Source organism: Apus apus, chromosome 5 (assembly GCF_020740795.1).
Source record: "Apus apus isolate bApuApu2 chromosome 5, bApuApu2.pri.cur, whole genome shotgun sequence".
NCBI classification, from domain to species: domain Eukaryota; kingdom Metazoa; phylum Chordata; class Aves; order Apodiformes; family Apodidae; genus Apus; species Apus apus.
In genome coordinates this window covers 25,708,980-25,735,992 of record NC_067286.1, presented here as the reverse complement: position 1 = coordinate 25,735,992, position 27,013 = coordinate 25,708,980, and the positions used below count along the sequence as shown (strand labels likewise).

The window sequence follows — 27,013 nt, the reverse complement described above, 5'->3', positions numbered from 1 at the left end:
GGCAGGAGTCTCTCTGATTCCAGGTATTCATCCAACTACATGAAGCACTAATCTCAAAGGAAGGCCTAGATATCCCAGCAAGTCTGTGAGCCAGACTAGATCCTGGCTCTGTGACACTTCTGCCTTGGCATCAAAGAAGAAATAGTTTACCTGCAGCACCAGGCAGAGCCCCTCAGTAGTCACCGGGAAGCCAAGTGTGCGTGGGAACCCTGCTGTGCCATATGAAAATCTGCCCTGGAAAGAGTAAGAACATGAATATGGAAGGAAGCAAAGGGAACTGTCACGCTCGCAGCTTCATGCTCCTAAGCAGCAGCTCTTTCTGCAGCACAGAGGAGGAGGTTTGACATTTCCTTGGACAGTGTTAATGCTGTCTCTAATGTATGCATTCAGGGCTGAGATCTCCAGGTGACAGGCTGACCAGGAACACAACGAGTAGGATCTGCTGGCTCACTTTGAAGTGACAGAGGCAAGGGGACATGCGAGAGGTTTGGGTGTAGAGCTGGGATGTGATTTTTGCACTGGAATAGATCTAATCATCTGAGGCATGGCCGAGTCCTGTCCATCCCCATTCAGCTTGGCTGTGGGGGAGGAATGCTCTGCCTGCTTGCTCTGCCTCTCTTTACTCCCAAAGGCAGCATACCTGCCCACTCATGGCTGCAGGGCTCTCCCCTTGGCAGCTGGGGTGGGAAAGGAGTTTTTGTGACTATGCCATGGAACACCTACCACCAGCAGTATAACAAAGGCCATATCCTGCCTGTTGCTGGCATGCTGAAGCGTGAGCAGGTAAGCATATTTGTGCGTCCCCAGTAAATCCCCAGCTGAGCTGCTTCTGTAGCACACAGCTTTTAGCTTAACTGTCTTGTTATCCTTTGGATGGACAGAAAGATTCCTGGATAGCTCCTAGGAGGAACAGGTCATTTCTCTGAGTCAAAAAATCTTCCACTCAGATGTTAAGTCAGTTAGAATTTGTGGCTCTGAATTTTGAGCTACTGTCTGTTTTTTTCTTCAGTTTCTCCATGTGCCTTGGAGAGAGGTGGGGAGCACATAATCAGAATAAATGGGGAAATTCTGTATTTCTCAGTGGTGCCAGCCATCCTGCTGGAAAGCATCAGCACCTATTGCTCAGCTGCTCCAGGAATGGGAAGAGGAAATGCCTGAACCTGGGCCCTCCCCTAGTAGCTCCCCTAGTAGCAAGGCAGGATATGTTCCCAACTTTACTGAGAGGATTTTTGGACAAATTCTCAGCTCTCTCAGCTGTAAAATGCTTGAGTGACAACGTGTTTCGAGAAGGTAGAGAGGTTAAGCCTTTTTAGTAAGGTGGCAGAGTACACAAGATATTCACAGCAGTTGATGAACGAGCAGAGCAGACTTTTGATGTCTGATCTTGGCAGCTTGGAGCACGTTCCTGCTGGATAGACGTGATCATCTTTCACTCCCATGCCCATTCCCAAACTGCAGCTGAGACCAAACTTTTTGATAAATTGGGAGTTAAGCAATATTGTCATGGGAAGGACTTCTAGCCTCACTGGACAGAGGAGTCTGCCTTTGTTTAAAAACCACTGGGTATCACTAGAGCATGGAAGAAAAGTGATTTCTTACCTAGGCTTGGATTATGTTATGTACTCTCCATTGTTTGTGAGGGTCTCAGAGAACCGTGAAAATGACCCTTATTTCTCTATGGATTTTGTTCTTTTTCATTTTACAAATATTGATTATTTTTTTTCTCCTGCGTCTTAATCAGAGCTGAATTAACAAAGCTGTTTAACAAGAGCCTCTGATTCATTTGGGAACTTTTTATGCCAGCTACTATCACAAGCAGCTGAAAGCAGCTCAGCAAAGAACATGCAACCACTGTTGCAGAATTGACAGAGTGGGTGATGTGCCCTGACAAGAGCTGACCTAGCATGGGTCAAAGAGCAGGCTTAAAAAGATGGTCTCTTCAGCCTGGGCACAAATGCTAGGAAGGGTTGTTTGTAAGGAATAAAATAGTATGTCCTGAAGCTCTCCTTCTCAAACTTCTAAAACTTGAGACCACTGAAAATCATTGAGTCTACTGGATTATTCTATTTCTACTCACAGATCCTTAGGTGAAACCAAGAGCACATATTCACAGCAAAAGCTGAATCCAGTCCTTGTGATCCAAAATCTCAGTGTCATAGTGATATAGTGATGAAACTCCTAGGAGAAGGAGCCATTGGTGCAGTTTTACCTTCTCTCTCTTTTTTTTTTTTTTTTTTTTCCCCCCCAGGCTTTTAAGCAAGCCTCTTGATTGATTCAAGAGCTTGTAGATGGCACAGAGGGTGGAACAGAGACATAAATTTCAAACTAAGCCTGATGGCCACTTGTAATGCTTTTAACACAAGCGTGAGTAAAGGTACAGCCCAGCTGACAGCTGTCCCTTGCTGTTCATACCTACCATAATGCACCATTGTGTTTTCTTGCACAGAACTGGGAGGGGAGGAAGCAGCCGCTGCACACAGTCCTCTGGGCTAAGCTGAAATCTCGTGCCTTTCAGGATCATCTCTCCCCTCTTTTCAGTGGCCTTGAGACATCCTATAGGTTTTTTTAGCAACCTTCATGGCCAATAGCAAAAGCCTGACCTATTGCATATATTCCACATTGAGAAAAAGAGATGTTGCAATGGAGATAGAAATGGCATGTCCAGTTTTCTTTCTTCCCAAGTAGGCGATGCCACTTGTATCTTTGCTCTAGGACTCTCCTGTGGGCTCATCTTTCTTACAACCAATACACTGTGGTGGGAGATGACATTTGCTTTGAATGAGACAAGGGTCTCCTTAAGCCAGCTGTTGTACTTTTTTCTCTCTGAGGATGAGAAGTATGGGAGATCCCAGTGGGAGCTGGGAGATTGTCTCTAAGAAGCACCATCAGGCCAATCAGTCCTCTGCAGAGAGTGGGCTCCTGACTTCCCCAGCCCCTTCTGCTCAGGCTGTGTGGATCCCCCACATGCTGTCTGGGCAGTCACACCAGCCATGGCTGAAACGGGCCGGTAAGGTAGAGAGGAAGCAGAGGAGATGTAGCTGTTACACAACAGGTCAGCAGTAATGTTGAAAACAGAGCTGAGTCTCCAGGCTCCTCCCTAATCCATATTCTTTCCAGTAGTTAGTCCTGCAACTCACTTGCATTTTACTGCAGAAGGCGTGGGATGGCTGTGGAACATCTCGTCTTCAGCCTCCTTAGAGACCATGTCTATGCCTCAGGGTAGCTGAAGTCTTGTAAACCTAGAGGAGAAATAAGAAATTAATAATCAAAAGTGTTCCAGAGTATTCTGGCTGAAGGGGAACTCGTGGCTATTCCTTACACAATGTAACAGCTATATAAAAGAGCTATATCATGATATTTCTGGATCAAGAAAACAGTCATTTTCTGCAGGAAGGCAAGCAAAGGAACTGCTGGGTTTTTTGCAAGAATAAGAAACCCATCTCTGGGCAGATCTTGGCCCTGGTATTGAAAGCACTGGTATTCTCTTTTCAGTGGAAGCTTCAACAGTACTACCATGTCTTTACAAACAGTTTCTGGTTTGGTGACACGATGCTTCCCAACAAAAAGTCGGAAAACTCCCAACCAACTCTAAGCCTCACAATTCCAGAGTCGGAGCTCAGACTGCTTCTCCCTGAAGGCTCAGCCAAGGAAAACAAGCCACTCCATATCACTGTTCATTTACCCTCCTGAACCCTGTCTCTCAGTGCTTCAAAGTAGATGCTTCAGCAGTTAATACTGTTCCTGGGGCATGTGCAAGGAACAATTAAAGCTCATTGTGCCAGTGAAGAGCCCTGGGATGAGCCAGGCTGTGGAGACAGCTGCCATCATTTTGCTGTGTGCAGCAGCTTCCCAAACGATCATGTTGCAGGGAGAGGCGAGTATGTCTTGCTGATTGCAGAGCTGAAGTTTAAAGCTCAAAGGCTAAACTCAATGTGGCATTTCTAGGCTTTTTTGCTGGTGGCAGCCGTCTTGGTTTGTAGCATTCAGTGCCTGGGCAGCACAGGGCCAGGGAGAGCACAGCTGCTGAGCCTGGGAAGCTGTTCCCAACCAGCTGTGGCATGGGATTGGTGGCAGGAGTGAAGCACAAGTGTTTAAAGAATTAACATTTTGTTGTGCCCGCTTTACCGCTTTGCCTGTGACACTGCAGGATATAGATCTTTGATCCTAAAGTGACAGAAAGGACATGAACAGCAGTTCCTTCATCTCAGACCTCTCAAGGGTCAGCTAAGCCTCCTCCAGCTGCAAGCAGGAGGCTTGAAAGAAGGTGGTGTTAGCCATTCCCTGGAGAAGGGCCCTGCCAGGCAGTGTACAGCAAGATTTCATTTGTGCCCAGCAGTCAGAGTGGTCTCTGCCTGTTTCAGCTGCTTGTGCTAGAAGAGGAGTGTATTGCCCCAATTGGGAAGTCTTAGCTACAGGATAAACTTGTGCAGCTCCACAGCAGGCTGGTGTTCATGGGGAGGGGGCAAGCTTTTCTCTTACCTTTGTGACTTCTCTGGAAACTAGAAACGTCTTTGGAGAAAAATTGGAAGTTGTCTTTGGCGTCTCCACTGAGAATGTCAACAGGAATCTGTCAGCGCCAGTCACGATGATACAAATACAATTTCCCCATTTAAAGCACTGCACCAACTGTACCTAATTAACCTTCATGACAGTGCAGCAATACAAGGAAATAGGGATCATTAACTTCAGCTTCACTTTACAGAAGAGGAAGAGAAGTAGCAGTGCCAGCCCCATGCATTTCAAATTGAGGTAGGCTCAGAAAAATCACAAAGTTAAAAATAACAATAATCCTTTTGGGGTTCTCAAAGCCTTAAGAGTGCACTTGAATCAAAGTTTCAGGTTTTTCTCCAAGAAATATCAGGACTGGAAACTTCTCTCCTATACATGCTTTTTTATGACTCAACAACTAAGGCTTTTAGAAAATCACACATTCTCAATCATAGTGATGCAGAGGCACTGAAGGTCAGAACAATTTGCTCAGTGTTGCTTAAAAATCAGCTGGGTAAAGCTGGGACTAGACTGAGTAGCTGACCCTCTACCCCTTGCTTGTTCCTCCAGACCAAACATTTTTCTAGGTAGGGGAACCTGCGTGAATCCACCAGTGGTTGCTTAATAGCTGCCAGAGGTGTAATTCAGGCTTGAACTAGTGACCTCATCCCTTCCTCTTGTCTGCTGAGGGACAGACTGATGACATTGACTGTTGACATTTTGGTCTTGGAGCCAGCCCAGCTCCATCTCCTGGGGCCCAGCAGGGATGGAAGTGTCGTGAAGATGTAAAACCATACATGTCACTCCCTGACACAGCTTTTCTGGCTTGGAACTGTTTTTACAACTTAGTAGGAAAGAGCAACTTGTATGAGTTCCTTTTAAAGTAGAGAGTTCTCCTTGCCTGTCATGTCACCTGCTGGCAGGGGCCGAGGGGAAGAATAGTGCCTGTGCCATTTGTAGCGGACACCAGCACAGGCTATTGTTGTGTCTCACAAAATAAATGCACGGCAAAGCCCTGAGGAGTTGCTGTGGCAGCTCTGAAAGTTGTACCAGTTATTAGTGACAAACTGGTCTCACTTCTGCCCTGGGTCATAGGTGCTGTCAGGGTCAGATGAGAAGACCCGGTTCTGCCTGGAGCCCCAGCAGGCAGGGCCCCTGCTCTGGAGAGAAGAAGCCAGTGGGGGCTGCAGAGGGCTGTGGGCTGTGGGCAAGGAGGAGAGCCAGGTGTGGGGGATGCCGACGCCAATCCAGTGAGCCAGCATTCATAAAGGAGTGCCTTTTATTCATCTCTTTTTTGATACCTTCTGTTCTAAGCTGATGGGGTGAAGTGAAGCTGAAGGGACCCTTGAAAAGGCCGGGTCATTGATGGAAAGGAAAAAGGCTTGGCAGATGGTGTAGAGCTTTGATAAGAAGCATGGGCTGCAGCAGGCTCCAGGGAACAGAATTGTTCCCCTGCTAAGGCTGTGTGTCTGTCTCTCTGATTATTTTGTGTATTTCATCTCTGCTGTCTGTCTTGCCCTTAATCTGGGCTTCTCTGCGCCAACAAAATGCTTAGCTCACTCCATTGTCTGAGAGACTAATTTGCACTGTAAATTTGATGCTTATCTTACATGACAGCTTACTGTGGGGTTTATTGCAGTCCTGAAGACAAACTAACTGGAGATGGCTAGAAAGCTTTCAACACATCATCTGGAGTATAGAACAAATGTGCCCCATTTCATCTTACAGCCAGGTTAGGATGTGGCCCCTTGTGCTTGGGGTCACAAAAGATTTCTCTTTCTCTTCTCAGATCTGTTCAAACCTGAGTTTGTTTGGGATTCTTATGGTACAGCTTCTGTTCTGTGTTGGAGCTGTGGGAGTGCTTCTGGCACAGCCTCCCACTCTCCTAGGACCGGCTCCTCCATCCCTCCTCCCTGCTACCTGTGGATTTTTAAGGACCATGAGAGTGGCTGCAGACCAGGCGCAGGCAGCATGCAAGCTCTGGTGCTCCAGTGTGCTGCAGCTTCGTTGTCTCTGCCTAGCTTAGTCAGAAAGACCCTTTGTCCTTGTCTTTCTTCATTAGTATTTCCTGACACTTTCTCCAATATGTTTAGCCTTTTTAACATAGCCCCTCAATCTCATCTGCAGTTGCCTCATTCTCTCTGGTCCCTGGGCTATACACCTACAAGCATTCTCAGATCATCCATGAGATTTTCACATCAGTGTTGTTCAGATAGCTGGGTAGCCCCAGCAGCCCCAGATCAATTGAAATGTGGATTGAGGCCTAAATCTTTCTACAGAAGGGTTCCAGGTAGCCTCAGACACAAGTTTAATGTTTGGAGACCAGGCAAATTATTGATGCAGCTCTTGGTTCTGCAGCTGAGAATGCCAGTAGGTGTTTAATGCCCAGAGCTTCTGCATTGCAGTCCTCTAATGGGACACTAAGGTTCCCTGGACAGGGGAACAGGAATAGGAGACCTGCCATCCTCTGAGGACAGTGTTCATTTGCAGGACCAGTCTGATTTTTGCTGAGCAGAGTCCTGTTTTACAGTCATATGAATTTCTGGATCCCTCTGTTCTTCCTGCCCTCAGTCTGAAGACAAAACACAAAAATGGCTGTGTGTGATAAGCTGTGTGCAGCAGCTGGAGAGGCAGGCAACTAGACTGGATATGGAGTCAACGGGGTCTCAGCAGCTTTGAGGGAGAGGGGAAGAAAAAGCCACTTCAAGAAATTGTTGAGTAGGCAAGCAATACATTACATACCAGATAGAACTGTAACTACTTATGCTACACCAGAACCTCTGCACTCAAACTCCATTTTGCTGCCCTGGTTATCAGACAGGAATGTAACCTAAGGCTTATTCCAAATAATCAGAGCTGGTGAACACCAGACTCCTCACAAGCACTGTCCTGAGACCTGCCCAAGGGAGAGTCCTGTACAGCCTGGGAGAAGCTCAAGGGAAAACCTATGACTCTGAGAAGACTCCAAAACCCACAGAATTTTAAAAGAATCCAGCACAAAAGCACATGGGAAAGGATCATCACATAGCCTAAGTCAGCCTCATGCCTAGTCTAGGTTAAGCTACTGTTTGCAGCCTCCTCTGAAGAAACCCCCTTCTCTTCCTGGGCTAGAAATGGAGCCAGAGGAATTGAATCACCTTACTTAAACTTCTGTGTTAAGTGCCTAAAAAGTTAGCAATTTGAATATGAGGACGTCTTAATATATTTCCTAAGATGCTGAGAAAATCCTCCTTTCCCACAGATGACTTGGTGCAACCTGAGAGCTCCCAGCATCAGTAGCTGGCCTCCCATCCACCCCAGTGCTTGTAGCACAGGCAGTAGCTCCGATTGTTTGGCAAGGTCAGGTTGTCCCTTCAGCTGTGTGCATCCAGCACCCTGGGGCAGCTGGTGCTTCCAAAGATAAAATCTGTGCCCTGCTGCTGCTGCTGTGTATTTTCTGTCAGACTTCTGGTTGGTTTGTTTAAAAAAACAGAAAAAGAAAAAAAAAAAGAAAGGAGGAAAGCTTGTTTTTCAGCAGCACTTAGAGACCCTACTGTGTTGCATGACACACAGACAAGTGGAAGATGGTCTCTGCTCCAAAGGATTCACAGGATAGCTTGGCAGAAGTACACTGAATAGCAGATGTAGTAAAGACACGGTGTGAAACAAGTAAGAGGAAGATGTTTGCTTAGACTGAGTAGGTCTGACATCTCCATCAACCAGGGCGTGAAGCGTGTGAAGGCCCCGCAACCTGATGAGCAGTTGGGCCAGCCTCACGGCACTCCCAAGGGCTTTGCTTGCTGGCAAAGGAAATCTGCTGCCTGCCTCAGTGTTGGTTCTAATCTGTGTGGAAATGGAAGTGGGTGGAGACATCGAAGTGGGGTTTCCAGGTAGAGTTTTCTGCTGCCTGCGATATTATTAAAAATTGAGGAAAGAAGCTGCTGCCAGGCTGGATAAACAACAGGGCTTTAAAGAAAGGAGGTGGGGGGAGCTGAGAGTGTGGGAAAATGTGATGGGAGGGCTGGGATCTCAAAAGAGAAAGTGCATTCAGCTCCAGCTCTCTGCTACCTGCTCTTAGCTGTATTAACCTTGGCCACCTGCTTAGGTTAGTAGTCAGTCCATTTGTGCAGACCAGTCTGGGTGAGTGGCTGAACTGGGATACCACAGCCAGGGTGTCTCCCTCTTTGGTCCCAGGGACACATGCCAGGCCTGTCCCTGTGCCCGTGCTGGGGGGAAGGCTGTGCACAGGGCAGTGCAGCCAGACTGGCTCCTTCTTTGGGCCACTGATGGAGTCTTTGCAGTGCTCTGCTCCAAGACTTGCTGGTGCTGTCATGGCTCCTGCCCTGGACTCATTGCAGAGGCATGAGCACCATGTTTTTCTGCAGGCTTTCAGAAAGCTTTTTCTGTCCCTGTAATTTTCCTGCTTCTCAGGAAAGGGGGTGTGCATCTAGCAGGGGACTAAAGCCCTCCTGCTGCATCAGCATTGTGCATCCTCTCTTCTGAATAGGTAATGGGTTAGAAGGGCTGCTGCTGCTCCAGGGATTCTGTATTCCCAGCTGCCACTTGCTTTTTTTCCTGCCAGGATTGCTTTATTGTATTTTTGCAATTACTAGTAACTCATCTCATGTTGGGAACTGGCAGTGAATGAGAAGTCAGAGTATCCAAAATATCTCGCCCCACGAAAAGAGCAGCTCCTCCTTTGCTGCCTGCACGCAGCACGGTTGGCTGACGCAAAGGGAGAGGATAGTGTGGAGGCCAGCAGGAGAGCTGTCAGGTTTGAATCCCGTGAGTAGCAGCTCAGAGTCAACCCCTTCCCAAGAAGCGGCAAGCTGTGAATGTTACGTCTGCAGAGTTGTGGGCAGGTGCAATGGCAGCTTGGGTGGGTATAGCATGCTGGCCTTGATCCAGTTGGCACAGGTAAACCAGCAGTGACATAGTGGAGCAGCTTAAGCACCATCTTAACACTATTAAAGACGTAGCTGAGATCTCTGGAGGTCTCGTACAACCTGAGGTGACATTTGTGTCACTATATCTTTACTCCAGTTTGCTATCTGTCCTAGCTCCATGACAGTTCTCACAGATAGGTCTGTGCTGTGGCTCAGTCCCTCATCTGACATCAGCACAGACCTGCCTCCAAACAGATGCTTCTGAGGACCTGCAGGCCACACAAACGTCAGCTGTTGCCATCTACAGTTCATGCCTCCTGTGTTGGCATGAGTCTTTGTGATTTACGGGTGTTAGTCAACACACAGGGGAGGGGAATTACATCTCTTGTTAGTGAGGTTTGCTTTGCATTGCAGCACTGAGGCTCGCAAGTTAGAGGCTGTTACTGACCTGCCTTCTTCCCTTCTTGGTCACATGGGCCATTCTGCTCACACTCCCTACCCTCCCAAAGTCCTCCCCTGCCATGCTGTAGGCCTTGTTCCCCCTTCAGGCACTAAGAGGTCTGGGGCTGCAAGGCACTATATGTACAGGAGTGTGCACCATGGTGCACAGCCCTCTTGGGCTGGAATAGGTGCCCAGGGACAAAGAAGGTCTGCAGCGTGGACACCTCTGACTTTCTCTCTCTCTCTCTCTCTCTCTCTCTCCCCGCAGATGCCAGCAAGGACCACCCGCAGCAGCAGGCGGGAGTGATCTGGAGAGTGACAGGCGGCCTGTTCAGTATCACCCGAGGAGCTGTGGGGGCCACACTGGGAGGAGTTGCCTGGGTGGGCAGCAAGAGCCTGGAGCTCACCAAAACAGCTGTGACCAGCGTCCCTGCTGCTGGCGTCGGACTGGTGAAGGGCAGCGTCTCGGCAGTGACCGGCGGCGTCGGAGCCGTCGGCAGTGCAGTGGCCAGCAAAGTCCCTTTCACTGCAAAGAAGAAGGACAAGGCTGACTAAACCCCATTGCAGCTCCCTTCCAAGAGATCAACCTGCCCCTACTCTCCCCCTACACAGCACCTCTTTGAGTTGGAACCAGCCACTTCAGGGAGGGTCAAGCACCCAAGCAGACTCTGGCTGCAGCCTGCTCAGCACCGCCTGCCTGACTCAGAGCTCACAGAGCCACTGTCCATGCCTTTCGCTCCGGGCACCTACTGGGATCCATCTCTGCTCCCAGGGTTTCAAAGGCACATTTGACTCTGTCTTGCAGTTTCCTTCCTCCCGTCTTGCTCTTGTAAGCACAGAGGGGTGGGAGGGAGTGTCAGGCTCCATCTGCCTGGAGGTGGGGGGGAGTAACAGGGGAAGAATTGTGCCTGGCTTGAAGTGTGGTTTGTGTAGTCAAACCTCAGCCAGGAAGACAACCTCCGAAACAGGTGTGTTTCAAGGGTCTGCCTGGGGAGGACCATAGAATAAAGTCCCATTGACACAAAGGAGAGATACTGTGAAGAGGGGGAAGCCTCCCTCCTGCCCTGCACCTCTTACTTTTTCTTTGCAGTGCCCATCCCACAAGCTGCTCCCAATCACTTACTCCCTGGCTGAATTGCACCCTTCAGAGAAGGAACCCTCAAGCTTAGCAGAGCATCTCCAAGGATGATGCCACACAAGAGTATCATATGTCACAGGTCATCAACTTCTGCACAGATTTCCTTGCTGAGAGGCAGGAGGAAAGAAAGCTGCTCTATGTTCCCATTTGGGGAAGGAGCTGACAGTAGCATCTGCCAGGCCTCTGTGATACCGCAGCACAGGTGGTGATGCTCCATGGAGAGACAGACCAGGCCCTTGGGCTTCACCCTTCCAAGTCCTGACAGCATCCCCAGCTGCAACAGGGGCATTTTGATTCTAGGCTACACTCTTGTCTCCACAGACATCAGTAGTAACCATGAGCAACCATGTTCCCAAATGCCACCCAAGTTCTGCTGCAGGGTGGGATGGGAGGCTCTCCCTGTGAGCCCAGGAGCAGTGGCCTGGCTGTGGGTGGGCTGCACCACATTGGAAAATGCTTCCCTAAGGGGCTGAGTGTTCTGCAGCAGCAGCCAGCCTTCACAGGGCACCAGCAACTCCTCCACATGCTGGTCCTGGGGCTCCAGCCCTGCTCCTCTAAATGACTGTGTTGCACTAAATAGCCCACCACGCTCGTAGTGCTGCAGAAACCCAGACACCTGCATTCATCTGGGAGTCACAGCCATCTTCAGACTGGCCCATGATGCTCAGAAGGCCATGTGGCATCCCACACACACACACACTCACACTCTACTCACTCCAGGATCCCCTGTTATTCTTGGGATGAGGAAAGCCACAGGCTCCACCATTAGCTCTGCTGCTCCTGGTTTTGGCAAGTGATTATCCTAGGTCATTAGGTGTTGGATGCATAGGCAAGTGAAGCAGTGCTTGTGCTGTAGTTTATAAATATGCATCAGTGTTAGCGTGTGTCTATGTATCAGTCCACAGACATGTTTTCAGCCAGGTAAACAAAACTGTGCCACTGCCAGGGAGGAGTTACATAGTCATCTTCAGCACTTCAGCTTATAGGTTTTCCCTAGGATCCTGGTCAAAATAAAACGGATGTTTTAGAGGATGTTTCCCCCTCTGTTTCCCAAGAGCATAGCGTAACGAAACCAAAAGAATGTGAAAAATCCCTTTTCTCCCATCTATGTGGTTTGTTTACTCTCTGCCCTATCTTTTGGACATTGAAGCCAGCTTCCTTGAGCTTCATTTCCTGCTGGAGGTTGTTGCACTTCCTGGTTGCTCTTTTGTGCTTAGGACTCAGACATCAGGGAATATTTAGGTACATGTCCCCCACCCCCCCACCATTTTTGCTGAATGTTCTTGGGCTTGTCAAGCAGTTTCATTCTGACCTTTATTAAACCACGTTTTGGGCCTGACTTCAGTTGCTGTGTCCCTTTGCGAGTCATGCTGGTGTTAGTCTCTCTCCATACCTTTTGCTGGGTCATCCCTGCTGTTTGCAGTGGCAAAAAGTTGCTGATCTCCACAGTATGTTATTCTTGATAGCATGAGAGTGGTTTAACCTACATCTTTGTTTCTTGAAGAGGAAACAGCATTTGGTATGTGTGTGCGTTTCTCGTGTCTCTTTTGTTCTCATGAAGGCCAAGCTGACCCAGACGTGTTGATTTTGTCTCTGAAGGCAGTGGCTTCACAGAAAGATCAGGCCTTGATGTGTGCCTGCACTGTGCTGGGATGCTCATGGCAGTTGGCAAGGCCAGAAGAAGCCTTGTCTGTTGTTCCTTTGTCTTAACCACCCTGCAGTGCAGGAGGGCAGTTTGCACTGCATGGATCTCTGCTCACTGCTCTCCCTGAGCAATTCTCATTTATTTTTTCAGATCACAGACTGCTCCTGAAGCCAGCTCTTATCCCAAAAGCTGCTTGTGGGTAACTAGCTGTGCTGTCACCAGCCCTCTGAGATAGATGCGGTTTCTTACTTGTGGGACAGAAGTTTTCTTCCTAACTGCCTCTCCTAGGCCTTAGACAGGAGAAGATGGTATCTAAGGGGCTATACTTCACCTGCCACCCCTGGGCAAGTGATGGGAAGCTCATCATGCTTTTGGCTAAGCTGTATCCCACACGGGCTCTTTCTGGGGGAGGCAATACATCCTTCCCAAGGCATTATCTGCAGGCACTGTGTGTGCAGAGCAGGCATGGAAAATGGGATGAAGGTGCACTATGGAAGGCCATGCAAGTCCTGGAGGTTTCCTGTGTTTTATTTCCGCTCTTCTGTGCACCCTTGCAGTAAACAGAGCTCTCCATTGGTCTGGAACTTCCATTTCTTTGAGGGGTGGCCTGGAGAGGGAGAGAAGAGGTGTGAAGAGAACTCACAGGCTAAACTGCTGTTCTTACAGCCCAGCTAATGGAGAACTCATGGACCATAAATAGCAAAAGAGAGCAAACTAGCAGGCAGGGGCACAAGATTAAATCTACTCCAAAACCAGGTCCTCACACCACTTAACAGGCATTCAGGAATACATAACTATGCAGAACTCAAAGGCCTCTGGAAGTATGTCTCTTGTTACCATGCTAGGCCTGCTCGGTTCATCCAGCTGACCCAGCCCCAGGCTGCTTTTCTGGTCACTCTCAGTGCCAGAGTAGAAGGAAAACAGGGTCAGTGTTCCTGGTCTTAGAGCAAAGATACATCCTGACAGCTTTGTTTGCAGGTCAGTAGGACCTGGATCAGATGGGGTTGGGCCCTGATGGATGCCCCGTTTTTCCTCCTCACCCACTGTAGAGGCTCCAGCCATCTCAGAGTCCAGCAGCCCTTCTCCCACCACCCCTTTGTGATAAGTGGGAGAAAAACTATATTGTGCATAAATCCCATTGCTGCTAGATGGGGGGGGTCTGGTACAAAGTGGGGAGGGCAGGGGCAGCACTGAGGTGGAGGGAAGGATTGAAGGGAGTTAATTGAAGGAGGAGCACCAGTTTTCAGGAGACAAGATGAGGAGGGACTGGTGACTTGAGGCGAGGAATGGGAGAGCAAAAGGGGAGTTTGTTTCTTAGGACAAGCTCTGAATCAGAGCACGGACAGATGGAGTTTGTCCTAGGGAAGAACACAGAAATGAAAGTGGTTTAATGTCTGTTTTGGTATGTGGTGGTGGTCCATGTCTGGCTGGTGCCCTGCTTTCGTAGTAGTGATGATTGCCAACGGATGGTCCAAACGTCAGATTGGCTGCCTCTTTACCACCTCCTCCCTTCCCAGTTCTCCCCCAGCCTTTTGTCATTAACTCCTCATGGTGGGGCTGGTTCTCCCTGTGGTGGAGGTGGGATGTGGCTCTACACATGCATCCCTGTGCCCTGCATGGCTGGATGTTCCCCGTGCTCAAGGGACACAGCCCAGCTGAGAGGAGAGTCCATGGGCACATCCTCCCTTTTCCCTTTGCTCATCTCATTATCCTTCGCTTTCTTGTTCATCCCCCCCAAGCTTTCTGTATTGCCCTGGAGAGAGCTCTCCAAAGTTCTCTCTGAGACCTTTGTTAAACAGCCACACTCATTGGCTGGGAGGGCAGAGAGGGTGACTGCCCCCACAGCTCCCCTGGCTGGGAGAGAAGTGCATGTCTTCCATCCCTCTCTGTCCCCTTGTGTTTTGCGTGTGGAAAATCTTAACCCACTTCTTGTCCTCTGGGTTCCCTCCTTGGCCCTGTGGGCAGGTCATTTCTGTGTCTCCGTTGCAAAGTCACCCTTGTACAAACAACAGTGTGAGTGGGAATGTAGAGATGGCTAGAGAGAGCCACAGAGCCACTGGGACAGATGCCATGGCCTGACTCTGCTTCTCTAGGAGCTGAGGTGCCCTTTGGGAACCCAAAACTGTCACTGTGGCCACGCGGTCCCTTGTACGGTGCTGGGCTCCAGAGAACACTTTTGTTTTTTATCATTTCATTGTCTGTAATTGGTTTCCTACTGAATTTGTTTGCTTGGTTTGTTTTGCAGTGTGTTTCTGGGAATATTCTGCATCTCTGTATTTTAATTACAGTAAAATTTGAGGATAAAAACTTTGGTTGTACTGGCTCTTTTTTCCAGTGGGAAGAAACAAGGAGAGGAAGCGCAGCTTGAAGGAGGATTTTAAGAGATTCCTTGGGAAATAAGATCTCTCCCCTAAGGGCTCTACATGAGGCACCAAGCAGGGCTGAAACTCTGTCCCTGCTTGAACTAGGACATGGCTTTCAACTATGATTCAAAAGCCATTTTGCTGCAGGCATGTTTCCTGATCAGAATGTTAAGAGTGGTTTAGGTAAGACTTCTAAACTCAGTTTCTTGTGTTGGTTTAAAGACCATTGTGCGTGAGAGCTTTCAGGTGAGAGACTTGGCCTAGTCCCCAAAAGTAGGATCTCAGCAGCCAAAGATGGGAAACTTTGCCTCTGCAGCACCTATTTCTTCATGCAGGTTTGATTGACTACTTTTCCTAGCTGAGGAAGTGAGGGAAAGCCTGGTTCCCCCCACAGCAGCCCAGCTTCTCTGCAGGACAGGGTGGTTTGACATCCCTCCCCACAGCTGCAGTGGAGCCCTATGGGGCAGCCAGACCCTTTTCTCTCTGTCTAGCAGGCAGTGCAGGTGCTGGGGAGGGCACAGGCAGCCACCCTGGCTACCTCACCTGCTCTGCAGGCACTAGCCAGGGCAGAGCCACCCAATGCTCCCGTGGACATACAGGGAGGATTGCAGCCCAATGGCTGGGCTGTGTGATAGCAGTCCCCAGACATGCTGTTCCTTTCCCTGGGACAAGGCCAGGAGCCAATAGCTCAGTATTTGTTAAGTGCTGACAAAAGGATTCATTTCGTAACTAATAACAGGGCAATCAAGCCATTGATTTGGTTGGCGTTTTGCTGCCAGCTGCTTGGTAAGACCAGCGAGGTGATGAGGCTGGCTAGGCCACCTCTGCCACCTGCCCCACTCCTCTGTCCTTGCCTGCAGACATGGTTGGGGTAGTGTGGCTTGGGAGTTATGGAGCTGGTGGCAGGAGAGGTTTGGCAGTGGAGGGGACAGGGTGAGGACGCTCCTTGCTCCTGCACCTGAATGAAGGTGCCTGGGGTGGGGGTTTCTCCCAGAAGCTGCCCCCATGCCTGCTGTGGAGAGGCAGATGGAGGAAGTGCCTGTCCTACAACACATGCATGCTGTCATTGTATGCTTCCTCATGGGGCTGGAGCCTGCTGTGTCACTTGGCAGACAGCAAAGCTGAATTACAGATGCTCCAGCTGCAACCTCTGAGGAGCAGTCATCAGATGTATCACCCCTGTTCACCTCTTCTGCAGCCCAGCTGGAGCAGGTTTGCCATGTTAAGCCAGTTTGCAAAACACCACTAACAAGCTGCCTCTCCAGAGGTCTTTAAAGGTGGAAAAAGATGCTGAAAAATCACATCTAGTTACAGCTTTCCCCTGCCTCACCCAGGTGGTGGGAGTGCAGGCAGTGTGTCCCAGCTCCCTGTAAGTAACTGCAGCACCCAGTCTCATCCTCTTCCAAGTGTGAGCTTGGGCTGGAAGCTGGTGAGCAGCAGAGCTTGGAAGAGATCTTTGGAGGGGAGACATGGGCTGTGGGCAGCTCAAACACACCTGTGTGTGTTACTGTAAGGGTTACGGAGCACTGGGACAGGCTGCCCAAAGAGATTGTGGAGTCTCCTTCCCTGGAGACTTTCAAGACCCATCTGGATGCATTTCTGTGTGACATTCCCTAGATTCTGTGGTGGTCCTGCTCTGGCAGGGGGTTGGACTCTCCAGAGGTCTAACCCCTGCCATTCTGTGTTTTTGTGCCAGGAGCAAGTCTAGTGCTGGGAGTGTGCAGCTATGGGTGAATGTGACCAACTGTGGTCACATCTCTCTGTGGGTCTATGTCCTGCTCCACTCCAGGAGCAACAGAGCTGGGAAACTGCTGGGGTGTTGCTGTCCTCTGTCCCCTGGGGATGGGCCCCAGTGACTTCCCATCTGCAGCTACCTGTGGTCTGCAGGAGGTATCTGTCCCAGCTGGTTGGCAGTTCCAGCAGGCAGAGATCAAACTGGCAAAGTCCTGGGTCAGGCTCTCAGCACTCTCCTGTGGTGCAGCATTTCTCCTGCCCCGTGTGCCTGGCTTCTCCATCCAGCTGCTCTGCCCCTGAGCCCACAGACCCTGCCTGGCAGGGGCTTGCTTGCTGCCTGGCCCTGCCTCCGCAGGCAGCCCACAAAGAACAACTCATGCAGTGCCAGGGCCGCCTTCTTGTTTGCTCTTTTTCCTTTTGGCAGTTTTATGACCTGAACTAGAGCACTTTTCTCTGGCCCCCCAGGGCATCAGCAGCACCCAATGGGGGGCGGGTAACGAGGGGCAGCCGGATGGGGCCGGGCTGACCGTGCCAGTGCCATGAGCCGGGCATTTCACCAAGTCACATATCCCCACGCAGGCCAACAAGATTTGGGGTCTGTAAATAACCAACAGGTTCTCACTTTCGGCTTAACTACTTGGATTTCAACATGCTTGAGATGCAAACATGCACATGCCCAAGGAGGTGACTACAGTTCCCTGCTGCCCTGGGGGCTGTGGTGTGGTGCCTCCAGCCTTGCCCCCACCCGCTCCCAGCCTCGAAGGAGCCGGGCAGACCAAGAGACACTGATCTTTGTTTGTTGGTGCATCCACCCCAGTTCAGTCACTGAGGTCTTTCTCTTGAATTTCACCCCCAGGTCAGTTTTATTGCACTTTTATTTACAGAAAACACAGAAATAAAGCATTAAATGTGTTGGGCTTTTACCAAACCACCCAATCACTTTTTTCCCTTTTTGTTTCACATGTGGGTTTTGGCACAAAGAAATATTACAGATGTTACCAAACAACCATGTTTGTGGATGTGGTGTTGGTGGATATGATTTAGGGGAGAACTTTGTCGAGTAGAGATGATGGTTGGACTCGGTGATCCCAAGGGTCTTTTCCAACCTGAATAGTTCTGTGATTCTATGATTCTATGTTCTATGTACGAGCAGCTGACCAACTGCCCAGCCCAGTAACAGGACTTAAACAGACATGCCACATCGAGATCAAAAATGAGGAGGTTGTTCCACATTCAGCTTCCAGTCTAACCTGCTCATCAGGGGCAAGGGGGCTTATTCTGGAGGGGATGACACCATTCATAAATTATATTTATATTTACCTCTTACATTGTAAAAGTAAACAGTGCAAAAGTACAGTACCCCAGGTACCCTTCAGTTTGGAAATCTTGAAGGTTGCTTTATACATTTTGTGTTTTGTAAACATTGTTACCCATCCACAGTTCTAGCTCTTGCCTGGAGAGACCCAACTCCTCTTGTGTCCGAAACGTGTTGAGGGGCAGCAATCGCTTCCCCTGGACTCTGTTGAGATTCCTGCTCAAGGTTTAGTGCAAATTTTGGAGAGAAAAAGACAAGAGAGAGAAAGAGGGGGGGAAACAAAATGAAATAAAATAAAATAAGGCAACAGTTAGAAACAGTCCATATCAAAACTGCCCCCCTGCCCCGGGGCTCCCTTAGGAGAAGGGCAGGAAGTCTCTCTCCTCCACCAGGCTGATGGAGAGGTTCTTTAGCTCCTCCTCAGAGCCAGCAGCTTTGTAGCCAAGCTGGGCCAGCACCTGCTGGCAGGCGTGCTGGGTGAACGCCACGATCTCGTAGGACAGGCGGAACCGCCACTTCTCCGCTGTCGCCGCCGAGTTGCGCACAGTCCCATACTTGTGTTTGGAGGAGGACCTGTCTCCTCGGGTGTTGTTCTGTATCCAGCGCTCCACATTGCTGTCCATAGGGATGCCCAAGAAATCATAGATCTCCTCGGTCTTTTTCATGGGGTTCCTGGCCAAATCTTCATACCGCACCAGCATGTACTTGCCCTTGAGCCATGGTGGCCGGGTGAGGCCAGTGGACACAGAATTCCAGAAGTCCTCACACACCGTGGTGAGCTGGGTCACATCCAGGTTGTATGGCTTCCTGCCAGTGCCATCCCAGATCCTCCACAGGCGGTAGGTGTCCCGGAAGGTCTCGCTCCGGGATGCCAGGATCCCCCGGGGGTCCCTCACCAGCTGGATGACCTTCAAGTTCAGCCGTGGGTCCTCCACCAGGGCCCGTAGGTCACTGACCTCAGGCACCCGCACGGTTTTGATGGCCACGTGCCCATGCTCTCTGCAGGACTCGGTGGCCAGTGTCAGGTTCAAGGTCCCACACTTCTTCACACAGTCTCCCTCCTCCAGGTGGAGATCGACAGCTCCCAGGGACTCACAAACAGGCGGTGAGCACAGGGCCTTGCTGGCTCCTCTGCGGAAGAGGCGGTCAGTGGTGTGGTTGACAGGCTGGGGTTTGATGTAGTTCTCCAAGAAGTAGAGGTCACAGTCATACAGGCTCCTCAGCAGGTCTCGGCTGGCGCCCAGCATGACCCGCCTGTCCATCATACTCTTGCTCTGGGTCAGCTTTGGGATCAGGGTGTACTGTACGTGGTAGAGGGGCTCGAATAAATAGAAGACATCAAAGTGCTGGTTAAACAGCTGCCCAACAAATGAGGAGCCGCTGCGGGTGGTGGCAAGGATGAGGACATGTGTCTTCCTGGAGAGGTTATATGCGAAGGTGGGGCTCTCATCGCACAGCCTGTCGTTTGCATCCGTGTCCGGGCTCAGGCTGCAGTTGACGGGGTTGGGGTTGGGGCAGCTGTGGAAGGACTTGGCAGTGAAGGTCCGGATTGCTGTGTACTGGATCGCAATGGATGCCAAGGCTAGGAGGAGGACAGCCTTCCAGGAACATTGCATGGCTGGTCACCTTCATGGAGCTTCTTCACAGGTCGTCTTGGTGTCTGCAACCCAACCAACAGAGAAGTCACAGATTGAGCATGGACTGCCAAGGAGGACCCAAGTATTCTGCTTTTGGGGTTACCAGCAAACACCCTCCCAATGCATCTACACCAGACATAACCACACAGACCCCAGTCAGGCACTGCTGAGCCCTGTTTCAGAAGAGAGAAAGACCAAGCAGAGGCTGGAAAGCCTGGAGAGACACTTCTGGAGAGGACTTCAGCTTCAGGGACTGTTTCCTTCCAGGTTGGGGCTGTACATAAATCCTGTGCCCCACAGCTCACCCCATGCCCTGTGGCGTAGGCAGGGGGATGTAAGACCCCAGTGACAACACCATGTACACACCTCCATCCAGGTGCTGTGAGCCCTCCTCCCCAGCTGCTCTGTGAGTCGCTTGTCACCCCATCAGCCAGTGCCTTCAACAGCCAGTGCAGTCAAAAGGGAAAGGGCAGGGGATGGTGCCAAGCACTGCCTGAAGATTTGTCTCCATCTTTCCTGGCCAACTGGCAAGACAAGGCATGGCCTATCCAGGTCAACGCCCTCCTGCTTGGGAGAGCAGCGATGGCTCTCCTGGATCTCCAAACATCTTTGCTTAGAGGTCCACCAGCCAGGCTGGCTCAGTCTTTCAGCCTCTGGGGACAAGTAGCAGCCAGAGCTGTGTCCTAGCTGCCAACCCCATGTGCCCCCAGCACTGAGCTTGTGGCGTTGCCCAGATCCTGCTCAGCTCTGGGATTCAAGACCCCCCCCCTCCTATTCTGAGCACCAGAGAGGGGGGGAAGGCAATACTACAAAAGAGGAAGCATGAGAAACTGCATCCCCTCCACCCTCTATTTGCAACAGTGCAGTGGCAGGAGCCCTGGGCACCGGAGGTGGGTGCAGGGAAGAGCAGGGCTGTAATCACACAGGCCAACTTTATTCTAATGGTGCTAACCCCTGCCTTGCTGCTGCCTGCACCAGGATGAGGGTAGGGGAAGCTGAACAGGGTGCTCGATAGGATGCTCACGGACAGCTGGGTGAGGAGCACCCCTGCCATGTCTGGGGAGCTGTGGCATTGCTGAGAGGGGATGTATCCGTGGTGGTGTTTAAACATCTCCTCCTTTTCACTAACAAAATAACTTTCATAGACCGCCCTGCTTCTCTCCAAAGCACAGGGCTTCACATCCACCTGCTATTGCTACCCAAGGCCAGCGGGCTTGGGGGGGCAGGAGGTAGCATACTCATCCCAGAAACCCTGAACAAGACAAAACTCTTGTAAAAGGGAGACATCCCAGTATAAGAAACAGCGTTGAAGCTCCCCTGCACCCACTTTCCCTTGCCTGCCTTCTTTCCATGTTCTCCTGCAGTGTGGTACATTCACCTGTGCCTGTGGCTCTGCAGACACCTGCCCCTGCCCACCCTCCTTAGACAAAACCAAAGGGACAGACACAAGTACCTCCAGTCCCCACCCAGCAGGGCCCTTCCTTTGTGCAGCATCATCACCACAGTCGCTTCCTCTTCTCCACTCCTCTCGTGCTCCTTCCGTGTCCCCAGGGAGAGCACTGAGCCAGCCCCAAGCTGGCTTCGAGCTCCTGGTCCCCTGCTTGCTCCCAGCACACTGGCAGGTGGAGCTGTCAGAGCCACTGCTGTCACTGCTCAGCCAGGGTCTCTGAGGGAGGCCAATGGGCCAGCAACTGATGTAGCATGTGGGGCCTTTTCAAGCCCAGAGCAGGGTGAAATCCCTGATGGGCTTGAGAGGCTGCAATGCTCCTGGTGCACATCCCCCATAGAGCCCATGGCAGCTGGCACGGCATGTTTTTCCTATCTCCTCAACATGTCCTGCTTCCCAGAGAGGCCCTACCACCCAGCTAGTGACACCAGGAGGGCTGCTCAGACCTGCAAGTGAGAATAAAACCTCCTTCCTTCCTTTTAAAAAATTATTATTTCATTATTTACCAGTTGCCCCAGCAGCCCTCCTGAGGTGTATGCAGGAGGCTACAGGAGCTGCCAGCTCCAGAGACCACTTGTCAGGAGGAGGGTTTTTGGCACCCCATGATTCAGGGCAGGACCCCAGCATAGGGGCTCCAGCACAGCTGCTGCAGGCCTCCTCCTGATAGCAATTGCCATGTCTGTGCACTAATAGCTGGCTGGGGACAGAAGTTGCAGACAGTTGCTATTGCTGCATCTGATCTGGGGTTATCTGCCCTGCAGCAGGGAGACCCAGTTCCAGTATCCACATGGGATAAAATGTCCCTTGGATAAAAGGTTTTTTCAGGTCTCCTAAGTCAGAGCAGGACAGGAAGTTCCCTGTTGGCACCTCCTGACCCAGGTGGCTCCAGTGTGCTGCCTAGGTGGAAGCTGCAGCCAGAACGCTTTCCTGCTCTCTAGTGATGGCCAGCCACACTGCATCCTTCACACCCAGCCTCAACTTGTACTACTTGCTGCGCTGCTGATGGACACTGGAGAAGACAGGGCTCAAACTGTCCCAGGATGTGGCATAAACATACTGCCAGCTCCCCTGGAAAAGGTAACCAGAGCCCAGGTACCTCCTTTGTCCCAGTTCCTACTGGATTGCTAGCTCCAATCTTTCGAGGTTCTCCACCCACACAGACCCACTCCCCTTCGCAATGCATAAAGCTGTAGAGGGCAAGAAAGGAGTGTTGATTGACCCCATCACCCTTCACATCTGCACTGCCTGTCTGCTGAGCCACAGCCAGGGAGGGGCAGGTTTTCAGACAAGGCTTCCCTCCCTGATGTCTCATCTGTGGCCTTTAAAGCCAGCCAGAGCCTCCTCTCAGTCCCCGGCCATCTCTTCTGCCTCCTTCCATCACTGCCTGTCCCCCAGGGGACACAGCTCCTGCTCAGCTCAGCCCTGGGCTCAAGAGGCAGCAGTGACCAGCAGCCGGTTGTCCTTGGGGCAGCACAAGCTCATGGCACCCAGGAGGTGGTACGCTGGGGATCACTTCCACTCACACTCCCCCTTGTTCATCTGTTGGACACAGATGGGCTGGTGTGACACACCAGCTGAGGAGGAGCTGCACGTGGCTCTGCACAGCTTGGAGCAGACTGGCTGAGCAGCGGCTGCAGCACACACGCTGTGGGAGGATGTCTCCTACACACCCAGCAGGATAGCTGCTTGCTCTCCCATTCCTGCCTGGCGGGACCACCTTCTTAAATTGGCCCATTTCCTCTTCAGGCACTGATAACAGAGCCAGTAGTCCAGACCAGCAGCTGGAGCAACCCAAGGGCTGTATGTGACAGTCCTGTGTGAGGCATGTGCTGTTTCGGTTGCTCAGCCCTAGACCTTGAGATGCTGTGACCAAGAGAGTCATCCGAAATGCTGGCCTCACAGATATTTCCATTCTATAAAATGTTCCCAGACGAAATCTCCCTCTGCCCTGCCTCCAGCTCAGCTCCACCAAAGACAATGAGCAAATGCAGCCCAAGGGTGGGAGCCAAGTCCAATAGGTCACTCCAGGCAGCCGGGGTATGAGATGGAGAGTTGGAGTGGGGCTAAGTCACTGGTGCCTTCCATCCCTCCAGCACTCCTGGCACTGCAAGGGGCCTGCAAGAAGGCATGTGGGCTCATTTTGCACTGTGCAGGGGTCACCACTGTCCCTTCCCTGACCCTAACGCCTCTCGTCCCCGTATGCCAGACTGCACTCCTGCCTTGCCTGCATCTCTGTCTGGCTGCCTGCTTTTGCATCAGGATCATCAGGGACGCATGGCATCCAGCTCCAAGCACTGCAGGAGGCTGGCCAGGGCCTGGCACAGGGACAGGAGCATTGTCTGTGGGAAGGGGAAGGTGCTGAGCCTTTCCTCTCTCCTGCCCTGCTTCCCACAGCCTTGAGCCCAGAGGAAGGGATAGGACGGGGGCAGTCCATGCAGCTCCCCAACACCACACACCTACAAAATGGCAGTGGGTGTATAATCACCTGCCGTCCCCCTCATCCTCCTCCCCTGACTCCCAGTGAAGCTCCAGAGAGGAAACTGGGAGGTGGGAGTTGATGAATTAAGCTGAATGGCATCTGTGAGTCACCGGCGCGGGGAGCGGTGAGTGTGGCTGGCCAGCTGCAGCGCAGCCGAGGCCCAGGAGATGCTGAGTGGTGGACTCCTGCTTTGGGAATGGTCTTCCCAGGTTTGATGGGAATGATCTGCTTTTAGACCTGCATAGCAGCAGAACCACAGCACCAGTGGCTGCACTGGCAGCTGAGCTCCAGCACTAGGCAGGCTGGACCTGTCAGGGCTGCTGCAGGGACTGGTGCGACTCAAACATTGTCCCCTCCTAAAGCTGCCAGGTGCTATACAGGGCAGCACCCCAGACTTGGCAGAGCTTGTTCTCATGGGGGGCTCCCACAGCACCAGGCACGTGGCTGTCCTGCCTCCTGCCTCAAGCCTTCCTTGCAGGCTCTTTTGCTGCTTCCCAGAGGTGGCCACGTTTGGGCAACTAGGGGGTGATGGCAGCTCTAGGCAGACCTTGCAGTAACTGTCATTGCTGTGTTTCCAAGGCTCTCTCACAGAGCAGTCAAAAAAACCATGCTCTTTTTGGCTGCCTTCCAGGCTGTCCCACTCTCCCAGCAGCTCCCCAGAAGTTGTGCCCTCAGCCAGGCTGGGCTCACCCCGGGCTCCCTCACCACTAACAGGGAAATCCCACTGCACTTCCCTGTGACAAGGAGGAAGGGAAAGGGGAGTACAAGAAGGTCCAAGGGTCTGTGCAGCACAGGTGCCTGCTCTGTTCCCAGCACAAGCCCCAGCACCAGGGCAATGACAGGAGGAGTGTTGGCACCCTGCGAGTCCTCCCTGGGGCCTGCCTGGTGCTGGTCCAGCTACCAGCACCCTCTACCCCCAAAACCGATTCCTGCCAGCAAGGCTGTTTCCATGGAAACAGCAGAGTGACTCAGGACTTTGGGACCAGCTGGAAAGCACAACTGTGAGCAACGAAGAATGCCCTGGAGGTGCTCGGGTCTCAGTGCCAGGAGGAAGGGCAAATGAGTGATGGGACGAGGCAGGGCTGCCTGCCTGCCTGCCCGCACGCTCCCGCCAGTGCAGAGTGGCATGTGGGCACACCTCATGTGAGGTGAAAGCCCATGCCAGGAGTTGTAAGCCAAAAAAGCTCTCTCCTGACACAAGTGTGACTGCAGCACTTGGAAGGCATCGCTGCAGCACACTTGCTGGTGGACATATCCCAAAACGTGCCTCATCACAGACAACCACTCATATTGCCCAGGAGAAAGACCCACGCATGCATAGTCACCCACAGAGTTCACAGCACCAACTTCAGTGGCAGCTCCACCCCGCACCCCTGTTCCCTGCCCAGCAAGAAGTAGCCCTGTGTGCCAGAGCAGCTTGTTGGAGGGCTGGTCAGGGAGGGGGGAGTTGCAGCCAGCACCCGCAGTGCCTTCCTGCCCAGCCAGCCTGGCTCCTGTGGCCCTGCTCCCCCCACCTCACTGCCCAGGCATGGAAATTAAGTCGCAGGGTTGCAAAACAACTCTCAGCCAGGGACCCACTGGCACAGGCCCTGCCACTTCCCAGCATCCTCCCACTGAGCAAAGAGTTTATCTCATAAAAAAACATGTTGTGGCCACTAAGGTGGGGAAGTTGGGCTCCTGACGGGGTTTAATGACGAGCATCCCACTCGGTTGCAGTGGCTTAGTCATACTTGTGGCTCTGTGAATCCCGGCAGGCACAGAGAATGTCTGTGGCCCACACACCCTGGGTGCGGGCTGGCTGTACCCCACCACTCTCCAGGGGAAGGAGAGACTGCTGAGAAAAGTAGCACTGAGCAGCCCCCTTTTCCCCTCATCACAGGCACTACCTGCTTTCAGGTACAACAGATGCATGAGCAGGGCTGGTCTCTGTCCCCAGGCCTCCCCCTAAGCGAGGCCCACCAACATGGGATACATGAACCTTCGGCCTCGTCTCCTCTTCAGCTGTACAGCACTAGAGCTTCCCTATGGACACAGCTTGGAACGCAGCTGGGGAACTCATACTTACCACCTTCCTGGGGTGAGCGCTGCACTGTATGCCAAGCAGAGGTGCTTCGTTCCCCTAAGACCCAGACAGGCTCTGCTCTCATGTGCAGCACCTCCTGGGGCACTTTTCTAATGACAAGGCACAGAATCCCCGTGTTCAGAGTCACTCCTGGAATGTCCCCTGACCCCCTATCTCTGCCCATCCCTCTGCGTTTCAGAGAGATCCTTTGCCACTGGAAGATTACTGCCCACTTTGACCAGCACTTAAATCAACACAGAGCCTTCAGTGGGGATTTTGCTTTTTCCCTACTGGCACTCAGCATACACGTTTTTAGTTAATTAATCACTATCAAGTAATGCCGACCCCAGCCAGACCCCGAGTTTTCTTATCAAAACATTCACCTGTGCATCTGTCTCTTTCTGAGGATGCGAACTCCTGGGTAAACCAGATACAATTTTTTTGTGCTCTCCACCTTCCCCTGAACCATCCACAAGCCTGTTTGTGCATGCTTGCTCCCTCCCGGAACGCTTCCCTGGCAGGAGCTGGAAGGCTCTCTTGGGATGAAGGCGCTCATTCACCACCTCGAAACACTCTCTTTGCAATGTACCCAGCCTACGGCCGCGTCAGGAGCTCCAACCTTGGACTACGCAGCTTTCTTGTAGGACTGCTCCATGCCATGGCGTGCTTCTGCCCCGCTCTGTGAGGTCTTCTCGCCAGCCTGCGTCCTCCCAGCAGGTTTATCAGATCACTTTCGGGTCTGACAGCAAATGCTGGGGCATTTGCTCCGCCGGCTGGCGCGGCTCACACGACCGGGCAGGGCATTTGTGCTCCCCTCTGCCACCGGGGACTTACTTGCTCCAGGCGGCAGCTCCTCACCCAGCAACAGCCCAAGTTTCGCCGCAGCTCGTTCCCCGCGCCGAGTCTCGGGGTCCAAGGCTGCCGCACCCCCCGCGAAGGCAGCCCCGGCTGCGGCCGGCCGAGCGCTCGCAGCTCGGGACTCGGTCCCGCCGCAACCGGCGCTGGGAAAAGTCCCACCCGCAGCCGCGGGTGATGTCTCGCTGCCCTGGAAAGTTGGTGTCGCGGAAAGGGCTACGGGAGAGCCCCGGCCGGCCGCCCCCGGGTACCCCCATCGATCCGCGCCGCCTCCCCCAGCGCCCCTTACCTGGCGGAGCGCCGCGGCGGGCAACCCCCGCATCCCCGGCCGGCCCCGCCGCGGCTCCTGGGGCGGGGGACGCCGAGCCCGGCCCGGCCCGGGGGTGTCTGGCGGCGGAGCTCAGCGGGCTGCGCCGCGGGGTCTCATCCCTGCCCTGCCCTGCCCTGCCCTGCCCTGCCCGCGCGGGCAGCGGGGCCGCCCTTCCACGCCCCTCCGCTCCGCTCCGCTCCGCGCCGGCGGCCACGGGAGGGCGGTCAGGGGAGG

General features: G+C 52.3%; 2 protein-coding genes across 4 annotated transcripts in view; one reads left to right on the top strand and one right to left on the bottom strand.

The window, feature by feature from the left end:
• Positions 1-14,884, top strand: part of LOC127385036 (transmembrane protein 263-like) — a 208,274-nt gene extending 193,390 nt beyond the window's left edge. Inside the window, exon 3 of the mRNA XM_051620224.1 lies at positions 10,063-14,884. Within this exon, the coding sequence (XP_051476184.1) occupies positions 10,063-10,349 (287 nt within the window). The 3' untranslated portion in view covers positions 10,350-14,884. The remainder of the gene's footprint in view (positions 1-10,062) is intronic.
• Positions 14,885-17,970: 3,086 nt separating this feature from the next.
• On the bottom strand, positions 17,971-26,788 carry CHST1 (carbohydrate sulfotransferase 1). 3 transcript variants are annotated; one of them, XM_051622119.1, is made up of 2 exons: positions 26,759-26,788; positions 17,971-19,649 (listed from the first exon to the last, which is right to left on the bottom strand). In XM_051622119.1, the coding sequence occupies exon 2, from the start codon at positions 19,603-19,605 to the stop codon at positions 18,346-18,348; it is 1,260 nt and encodes a 419-aa protein (XP_051478079.1). In that variant the 5' UTR covers positions 19,606-19,649; positions 26,759-26,788; the 3' UTR covers positions 17,971-18,345. The 3 variants fall into 3 exon arrangements, with proteins under 3 accessions (XP_051478079.1, XP_051478081.1, XP_051478080.1); XM_051622121.1 differs by lacking the exon at positions 26,759-26,788 and adding an exon at positions 26,449-26,527; XM_051622120.1 differs by lacking the exon at positions 26,759-26,788 and adding an exon at positions 25,998-26,442.
• Positions 26,789-27,013: the final 225 nt, after the last annotated feature.

What these genes read in the sequence shown, in the direction of transcription:
- CHST1 (XM_051622119.1), bottom strand. Translation starts at nt 19,605, where the DNA reads ATGCAATGTTCCTGGAAGGCTGTCCTCCTCCTAGCCTTGGCATCCATT.